The sequence below is a fragment of the Etheostoma spectabile genome, chromosome 15, assembly GCF_008692095.1.
Source record: "Etheostoma spectabile isolate EspeVRDwgs_2016 chromosome 15, UIUC_Espe_1.0, whole genome shotgun sequence".
Lineage (NCBI taxonomy): Eukaryota > Metazoa > Chordata > Actinopteri > Perciformes > Percidae > Etheostoma > Etheostoma spectabile.
In genome coordinates this window covers 16760030-16769704 of record NC_045747.1, presented here as the reverse complement: position 1 = coordinate 16769704, position 9675 = coordinate 16760030, and the positions used below count along the sequence as shown (strand labels likewise).

Below are 9675 nucleotides of genomic sequence, written 5' to 3'. Positions count from 1 at the left end.
GAGAAAATGAAAGCTCAGATGGGCCGATCGGAAATCTTGCTCCTTGTGAGGTCATAAGGGTCAAGGTTACCTCCCCTTTCCCTGCTTTGCCCGCCCAGAGAATTTGGCCCACTCATGAGAGAGAGAGACATCATGGTTTTCAAACAAGCAAAGTGGCAGTTGGTCAAGGTGTGCATACGCACGGGTCAGAGTTTGCGTGTAGGACAACACATTCTCCCGTCAAGTTTTTTTTTTTTTTTTTTATAAATCACAACCTTTTGCGTGGGAAGTGGTGTACTCACATTTTCAACCCTGTTTTATGCGTTCGCCACATTTATAAATGAGACCCCAGAGCATTGGCAGCTACAATGTGAAATACACCTCAGCCCCACAAAAATGTGCCAAGTAGCAAACTTTTGACTGTCTTTGACTTTGAATAAACAAACGCAATTCCCAAATTTAAGGACGTTTCTGAATCCCACACACGCAGCACAACCAGCTAACGACAACAAGTGGTAGACAGAGCGTGAGGCCACTTATAGGCAGGCTACCAGACACTGTTTTTGAGTCACATTGTTGCAAATATCACATGATGATGCATCATTCTACAAAATGGTTTGTCTTCTGTATTATCAAGTTATTCAATAGGCTATGTATTAGGCTACAGGAACATCTATGTCTTTTTGTTTGTCATTTTTCTCATACCGCTCAAACTTGACAGATTTCTTGCTAGGGGCACGAGTGTAGGCAGTGCCAAGTTTGACGTTGTTTCGATAAGAAATGAGAAATCTGTGATTGAAAGAACCATGAATAGCTTCTTGCCACTCTAATTACCCTCGCCCCTCCTAAAGTAGTAGCTACCTACTCCAGCACTAAAACTTTGATCATTTCATTTTAGTGGACGTTTGTTTTTCACCTGAAGTAGCCTGCTCTGAACCTCACCTGAATATTCAAGCTGAAGTTCAATTGTTTCATAACTGAATCTGTGTGTCAGCTACACTGTTTAATTCTGAATATTATATTTTATTCTAGTGAATTTACATTTAGTGTTTTCTCAGAGTTTAGGCTACTGTGTAATAGTAACCTCGGCTATTCAGCAACTCAAATACACGCTAGCCTGTTTCAGCAACTAAACATATCCTATTCAATGCGTTCATAGTCTTTCACGGCCATCATTTGTAGTAGCCTACATAAACTGTTTGCTCAAGCATAGCCTGCTCCCAATGCTAAGTTATTACTGTGTCATGCGCGCTGAAGTTAGCCTGTAACTATGTGATGTTGAATATGCCCTGTCTGCCTACACTGTACTATATGTCATATAGAGTTAATACTGCACTTCCTGTCTATACTGTTCACATTGCACTTTTCTGCATTTTTGCACTTCTGTTTGCACTTTCTGTCTTTATAATTGTACTTTGCACAATGACAAAGTTAAAACTAATTTAAATGTAATCTAATGTAATTTTAACTCCTGCTATCTGTACACAGATACCCAAATACATGTCACCTAATATCACCATTGTAAATTGTTATGCAACCACGTGGTTCAATTTTCCATATTTATTAGACGTCATTATGTCAGTATCAGTATTTGCTTTCTACCATGCACAAATAAAAATCTCACTGAACTTTTGCTGTGTAATTGTAACAATGAGCACTCAAACACACCAAACCAACAATTACTAAAAACACACGCAAAAACTGATTTTGCACGGGCACTGCACTAGTACCACAGAAAAAAAAAAATACTATTATAATTACAGAATGTGCATAGGAATTTGGATCATGAGAGAATCTATTGCTGCTGCAGGTCTATACATGAGTCACTGTCCAGACATGAGTTTGCGTGCAATGCTCAAATCCTATTTATGCTACGTGTTGCTTGACTTCTAATTACAAACGACGACAACATTCCTGTCATTATAGGATCAACTTGCTATTATTACTGCACAAAAGCAATGGATGCATTTGGATTTAGACGTTTCCGAAGAGCACTTGTAAGCCTGTAATGGCGGAGAACTGCTGAGGCTCTGGATGAATCACACCACCTCCACCTCTCACCCCTCTCTGCTGCTTGGACCTTATGACATGTAGCCGCCTACACCAACACCTCTGTGGCACTGTGCTGAACAAGACCCCCTATTATTCTGAACAACCCACATGTCACATGTTAATCAGATGTGGTTACCAGCTCTACAGAAAAGAAGAGAGAAGTGAAGAACATTACAATATATTTTTGTTATGCCTTTATATCGTGTTTCATTCATTTTATAGTTCCTCTCCTACTTGCAGTGGAGCTTTATACATCTGTTTTTTACATTTTTCACAGTTTTTTGTGTTGCCTTATCTGTAACAATTTACACTACCTGTACTACAAATGCTCTTACAACCCATACGTATGTATACTACTGTTCACACTGTATATATATATCACCTCTAATGTACTCATATTTATGCTGCTGCACTATACAGTATATTTTTGCCTACTAGCTACCCATGTTAATATAGTTTTCTTAATCTATTTATCTTAGCATATTCACATCCACACCTTACCGTTTATTATTATTTATATAATGTATGCCTCTATACATATGTATAATAATCTGTACTGTTTGGATAATTAACTGCATTTTGTTGTCTTAGTACTGCAATGACAATTAAGTTGAAAATAATATAACAATATATTGTAGTGGTTTATTTCCCTTTATTTCAAATACATTATTTGCTCCATATTAAAATGGTCAGACAATTCTCTATTTTGTTTTTATATTTTAATGTAGATTCCTTTTCTTTTCCATGTCAGTATTTGCTGCTGATACACACCAGTTTTATCTCAGCGCATCATATACAACAACAAAATAGGTCACAAATGTCACAGGCCCTGTTTGGACCTGGTTTTAAAATCTGTTCCAAATGATCTGATCACTGAGACCCCTTTTGGAGGTGGAGTGGGCTGAACATGGCCACATTCTTTAAGCAGCGTGTACGCAAATGTGTCCGGGCCGCACTAAGGACATGGACCACTGTAAGTGGAACTACGTACTCATTCACTGGCTTTGTCCACGGCATCTGGACTATAGCTCTGTGTATTTTGGCCTCCTTTGTATTTTTAACCATTAGTATTTTTACACAGAAACCACTGAGAGTGAATCTTCTGTGTTGGATATTACTATCATACTGTCAGCACTGTGTTGGTGTTTTTGTTCCAACTATTTCTGAAAGTACGTACAGGGATACAGGAAAGAAACTAAACTTCACACCACACAGATTCAATTAGAGGCTACTAAAGTACTGAAAGCTCAACACACAGACTTTTATGCGAGAGTAACAGCTAGAATACACATAAACAACAATAACAAAAACTATTTTTACAAAATATGTAGACAATGTATTCATCAGAAATGCCCAGGTGTCAATGTGCATGTAGAGCGGGAGCGTGAGCTGATCACAAGTGGTTAGCCCCCCCACCCCTCCCCTCTCACGGTCACCTCAACCCCCCATCACATCCTGCCCTGCTTACTTGTCTATAAAATCACAAAGTACACATTTTGATGGGTAGTCAGATTCACACATTCAGTGTGAACGTGAGAGACAAAGGTGAGTCCATGTTGATTTGCTTGTTTTAAAATATACTTACACTTTATTTGAAAATACAGAACCTTCAGGAGTCTGTGAAGAGTCTCCCTATTCACTCAGTCCTAAACTTCATACTCACTCCTTTAACAGTGGTATTTTTAAAATTGGAGGGGAAAATATCGGTAGACCAACAATCGAAAATACTGCTTTTAGGCAGATGCGTGATTTTGAAAGTGCAACAGCGCTTTGACAGATGATTTAACTGAAGTGACTGAATATGATGTTAATCTTAAATTATTTAAAACTGTTTATTACTACAGCAGTGTGGTATTCTATAGCAGTTTAGTCCTGTTGAACCAGAAACTTGCAGTGCTGTAGGAACAGACGGCTTCACTTGCTCATGAAACATTTCTTTTTCAGGAATTTCCAGGATAATTTCGGAATTACTATAAGTAGTAACAATCAAGTAGCAGGGGTGTACTAATACTAATGTGCTGCTTCAATGGCTCATGTTTGTCACGGGGGGGGGTGGGGGTCGGGGGGGGGAAATGTTTCTTTTTAGGATAAACCATCAGTTTGATCATACCCCAACTTCACAGCAACATGTTTCTGTTGAATATTTGCCTCTATGCCAGCCTCATGCTGTCCCTCCAGTGTACGTATCAGTCGGGCGTAGGGGGACACCCAGACAGTGCCTGGATGCAGAATTTGCTCCAGGTACCAATTTGGCTGGTGAAGGCTTTGATATCACCAAAATGGAACGTAAAGGAGCTTTGTGCTCGCATGAATCAGTGGAACGCAAGGATAAAACGTGCACCCTTTGTAGCAACCCCTATCTGGAAAACAAAAAGCAAAAACTCCCCTTGTCAGTGGTGGACTGGAGACCAAAGCAGTTCTGCAGCATGAAAGTGGCCAGCACACTCCACCGATCCAGTGAGTCTCTGGTCAGTTCCAGCACCTCTTCTGTTTCAAATAACTGGCAGGTCAATCTAGATCTTAAAGTAGGAAGTAAAGGCGCCTCACTCATGCTAGCTGGTACACATTCTAAACTAGCAGATTACTCTATGGAAAAAACAAAGAATGACAAGTTCAGCTTCACAAGCCACAGCATGTCCTGTGAGTTCTACAGGTAAGATGATGACGACATTTCTCTGCACACTACTCTATAATCAAAGATAAATGCAATGCACAAATTGAATGAACTTTAATGCTCCAATGCAATACTGTTATATCCGTGTTATATATCATATTGGTCTGTCTCTTCTTGTCTGGTGTCTCACTGTAAACAGCTACAGAGTGTCCGGCACTTCAAAGATGCATAGAGAATTTCGCAAAGCAGTGAAAGAGCTTCCCAAAATCTACAGCTCTGAATACAAGCAACAATTTTACAAACTGATTGACAACTTTGGCACCCATTACATTTCTAAGGTAAACCAAAATGAGGGCATGGTTTTAGTAAAATAAAATGCAATGCTATCATCAAATTTAAGCATTCCTGAATTTATTTTAAAAAAGTACTACATTTGCTTATGAAAGTATGGGTTTAAATATATCCTTCCAGGTGAAATTGGGAGGAAGTGTTCTATCTGTGACCAGCATCAGGCAGTGCCAGGCCAGCCTGCAGGGCCTCAGCCTGGAGGAGGTGGAAATGTGCCTGCGAGTTGAGGCGTCGGCCAGCGTCAAAGTTTCAATAAAAACTCAAACAGAACACTGTAAGAAGGACATCGAGAAGACGGGCAGGAAGTCAGCCTTCTCCAGCCTCTTCAACGACAGGTAGAGAACATTTTGTCTTCAATTTTGTCATGTTTTTTTTTATTATTATTATTCATTTGCATTTCTAAATTTCTATTGTTAACACTGTAAAGGCCAGACTTTAATGGCAAGAATTGAAATATGTCAGATTTAAATAAATCTCGCTCCAAATCCAAGACCCACTTTCTGTTTATAAAAGCTGTGGGCTTCTCTAGTGTTGGTCTAATGTTTGCTCTGGCTCAGTTCTTTAACTAACTTTCTCGTCTACAGGTTCACAGAAATAAAAGGGGGTTATACCACAGAGCCAGACCTTCTTTTTTCTGCTGACAAAGATCCATCAGCCTATAAAGAATGGCTGAACTCACTACCACAGAACCCAGACATAGTCTCATATTCCCTGGACTCGCTTCACGAATTACTGCCTACTAACACCCCTGTCCGTAAGAACCTGCGCTCCGCCATTAGCCATTATATCCTGGAGAAAGGCCTGTGGAAGAACTGCACTGACCGCTGTCAGGCCGCATCAAGAGCGACCCAAGGATACCTGTGTCTGCCAATGCCACATGATCCTGCTGTAAACCAAGACTGCTGCCCGACCCGTAAGGGCACGGCACGGGTCATCATAACTGTACAACGCGCTTTCTGGTCTTTGGGAGACCACAGCACAGCCACGGATGGCTACGTGAAGGTGTCCTTCAACGGGAAGAGTGTCCAACGTTCTCCTGTCATTTACAACAACACAACCCACACTGGGCCATGGTCGTCGACCTAGCTCTCAGGATTTGACAGCGGGAAAGTAGTGAGATTTGAAGTGTGGGATCAGGACAAAACTGGGGACACGACCTGTTGGGGAATTGCGAGCAAACCTCTCTGCTGGGTTCAAGAGGATCTCTGTAACCTGCAACTGCCAACTATTCTCAAATGGGAGTTAAATGTGCTCCGAGTCTGAGCGGAGATATGTACGAACTACAAACCTTCGCCCATGAGTCAAAGTCTGAAGAGGCTGTATGTGTCCCGTCATGCACATCCTGTTCCAAAGGCCATTCTCTTAGAGATGGGTGTGTTTGTGGATGAAACGAGCTCACAGAACAACCTGAGTCTTATTGCTGAGAATCAAAAGTTTGATATGATTTAACAGCCATGCTTGGCTTTACTGATGCTTATATTCAAGGTGTTAGCAATTGTTTTTAGTGTATTGACATGTTTAGTCTAAGCAAAAGGCATTATCCATAACTGTCATCCCTTATTACATCTCTACTGATCAATATAGATGACAGGTACATCAGTTGGGAAAGAATTGATGACATTTTAAACGTCCTTTATATTTTGTTCCGTTTTTTTGTCCAGTTTAATTTACATTAAGGTCTTCTTGTAGCAAAAAGTGAAATGAAATTTGGGTTTGACAGAAGACATTTGTTATTATATGCTAGATAGAAAAGTTTCAATGTTTTCATATTTGCTCTATCATACAGTGTCCATTATACCTTAGACACTGGCTTGGCCTTTAACAGGTCAGCAAAGCATATGCAGTTGATCATCTAAATGTTTCTGCAATTTTTGAATTGACTCCCATTTATAAAGAGAGAAGTGAATAATTGAACAATAAAGCTGTTTAGATCACAATGCAGAGTCCATTACACATGCATATACTGCCCTAATTTTAAAAAGTGTTAAGTAAATATATTTGACAGTCCGTTAGTTTCTCTCCTAGCTGCACTGATTTTTTTCTACATCACCTCATGCATTTATGAGTTATCAGTGTTTGTTTTATAGTTATGTTATCTGCAATTACATTTCCTTTTCTATGTTAATTTCAAATATGTTGATTTCTCATTTCTTTCAGTTTTCTTAAATAAATGCCTTTTTAACATATGCTAAAATAGCACTAATTCATTCTTGTATAAGCTGTTTATGTATTTTAATTTAGATTGTTTTTACTGTATCAGTGTTTGCTGCTTAAACAGCACAGTTATATCACAGGGATCGTTAAAAACGTCATCCCACCTGATCATTTACAACTCTGACGTTACTCTGTCTTTGTGATAGTCTCATGCTCTCACAGAGTACGGCCACAGCCCACTACCACTTCAGAGAATTGATAGGTTTGTGGTCTCTGGTTCATTAGTGACTGGAAGGCCAACCTCACTTTCATGTTGTCACTACCTATTTGAGATATCTACAGACCACCAGCTCCTCCCCTCAGCACTGGGTCTGCTCAACATCGATGAAAATGTCAAACCACTTTTCCCCCCCTGTTCTCATAAAGACCACTGCCACCTCATGCTCTTACCAACTCCTAGCCTGCTTTTTGACGTTTAAATGCAAAGCACATATATTCATGCTCACAGTCAGTTTCACAAGTGCAGCGTGAACAGGCAAGACAAAGGTGAGTCTAAGCTGATGTGCTCATATGGAAATATTCCTTCCTTTTATTTAAATATACATAACTGCTTATGGTTATTTTAATATTGTGTTTTAGCCTCGGGTAAACTGTTTATTGCTGTATTGATGAGTGATGCAATCGTATAGTTTCGTTCTGTCACATTTGTGAGAGCAGTAGTCTTAAACATTCAGTAAGCTATTATACTGAAAGACAAGTCCATTATTTAAAGAGCAAATGTTAACCAAAGCAATCATGTAGTTGTGATAGTTGTGGAGACTCAAATGCAATTAGAAAAAGATTGTTCTTAGGACACGATTTTTAAATTTGGCGGTGGACCGGAGAAATCTGACAGTATGGGTTAAAATGTTTCACAGTCTGGGGGGACTACAACAAATGTTTGACTAAGAATGTGGAATGGATTAGAGTAATTGATCAAAAAAACCTAAGAAGTCTAAAGTTGGAATAGGGGATAAAGAGATTTGAGATATATCAATCCATACAGTGTTTAACAAGCAACAAAAAGATCTCTCTATTCTTGCTGCCAGTGAAAAGATTCTTGACAAACTGCAGGCAAGACAAGGGTAACTGACTGACCGACTGACATAAAGAAAGTTACAGCAGTCAAAATGCGAGGATACAAAACATATAAAAAAAGTCTTCTGATCCTTAAGTCAAATAGGTTTTGTTTTTGCAAAAGACCTAATGCTGAAAAACTACTACTAATGATAGAGTTTGTCAAATTTTAAGGCAGATTCAACATTGACACGTAGACCTTTGCACATTGAGGGAGATTGTCTTACTCTCATTTAGTCATAGAACCTTTACAGCTATCCAGAGCTTGGCAGTCTTGTGGGAAATGAAAAGAGACTTAAAGATGCCCTGATGAGTTTTCTTGCAAAAAAAACAAAGTAATGTTTGTATTCCGTGTTTCTCACCAAAACACACTGTGTGTGTCCTTCAGGTCTAAACAACAGCGGTGAATACAGTTCCTTATTCATAAAACATTCACCTAAAAACCTATCTAAAATCAAACCAAAGGAAAATCATATTAGGGCATTGAGGTATACCACAACAGGAAGAATTCAAAGAAGGTAGTTATCACTTGAAAGTAACACTAATCTATTGTGCAGATAAGACTCAAACCACAAGGGCTTATCTTAAACTACATGATATTGATGGCCCAAAAGAATAGAATGGTAAACTTTAGCAAAAGCTGTGGAGGGGTCTAACACAATTAAAATAACATAATTGCCAATGTCTTAAGACATTACAAGGTAATTTGTTAGGAGCTTGTGAAAAGTACTGAGCCCAAAAAAGTAAAACACTTCCAAGGAGGGACAGAATTACTATATGTCCAACAATCAAGTAGCAGGGGTGTACTAATACTAATGTGCTGCTTCAATGGCTCATGTTTGTTCACTGAAATGTTTTTTTTTAGGATAAACCATCAGTTTGCATCCACTACCCAACTTCAAAGCAACATGTTTCTGTTGAATATTTGCCTCTATGCCAGCCTCATGCTGTCCCTCCCTCAGTGTACGTATCAGTCGTGCGTAGAGGGGACACCCAGACAGTGCCTGGATGCAGAATTTGCTCCAGGTACCAATTTGGCTGGTGAAGGCTTTGATATCACCAAAATGGAACGTAAAGGAGCCTTTGTGCTCGACATGAATCAGTGGAAACGCAAGGATAAAACGTGCACCCTTTGTAGCAACCCCTATCTGGAAAACAAAAAGCAAAAGCTCCCCTTGTCAGTGGTGGACTGGAGACCACAGCAGTCCTGCAGCATGAAAGTGGCCAGTACACTCCACCGATCCAGTGAGTCTCTGGTCAGTTCCAGCACCTCTTCTGTGGAAAACAACTGGCAGGTCAATCTCGATGTTAATGTGGGTGAAAAAGGCGGCTCAGTGATGCTAGCTGGTACACATTCTAAATTGGCTGATTACTCCATGGAAAGAACAAAGAATGACAAGTTCAGCTTCACA

At 39.6% G+C, this 9675-nt stretch overlaps 1 protein-coding gene, 1 long non-coding RNA gene and 1 pseudogene across 2 annotated transcripts in view; 2 read left to right on the top strand and 1 right to left on the bottom strand.

Annotated features, from left to right (window-relative positions):
• Positions 1-4053, bottom strand: part of LOC116703322 (uncharacterized) — a 17641-nt gene extending 13588 nt beyond the window's left edge. Inside the window, exon 1 of the long non-coding RNA XR_004335396.1 lies at positions 4043-4053. This is a non-coding gene — a long non-coding RNA (uncharacterized LOC116703322). The remainder of the gene's footprint in view (positions 1-4042) is intronic.
• Positions 4054-4158: 105 nt separating this feature from the next.
• LOC116703311 (perforin-1-like) lies at positions 4159-7155 on the top strand (annotated as a pseudogene).
• Positions 7156-7548: 393 nt separating this feature from the next.
• Positions 7549-9675, top strand: part of LOC116703310 (perforin-1-like) — a 4633-nt gene continuing 2506 nt past the window's right edge. The window contains 2 exon segments of the mRNA XM_032537975.1: positions 7549-7693; positions 9129-9675. The exon segment at positions 9129-9675 is cut by the window's right edge and continues 29 nt beyond it. Of these exon segments, the coding sequence (XP_032393866.1) occupies positions 9172-9675 (504 nt within the window). The 5' untranslated portion in view covers positions 7549-7693; positions 9129-9171.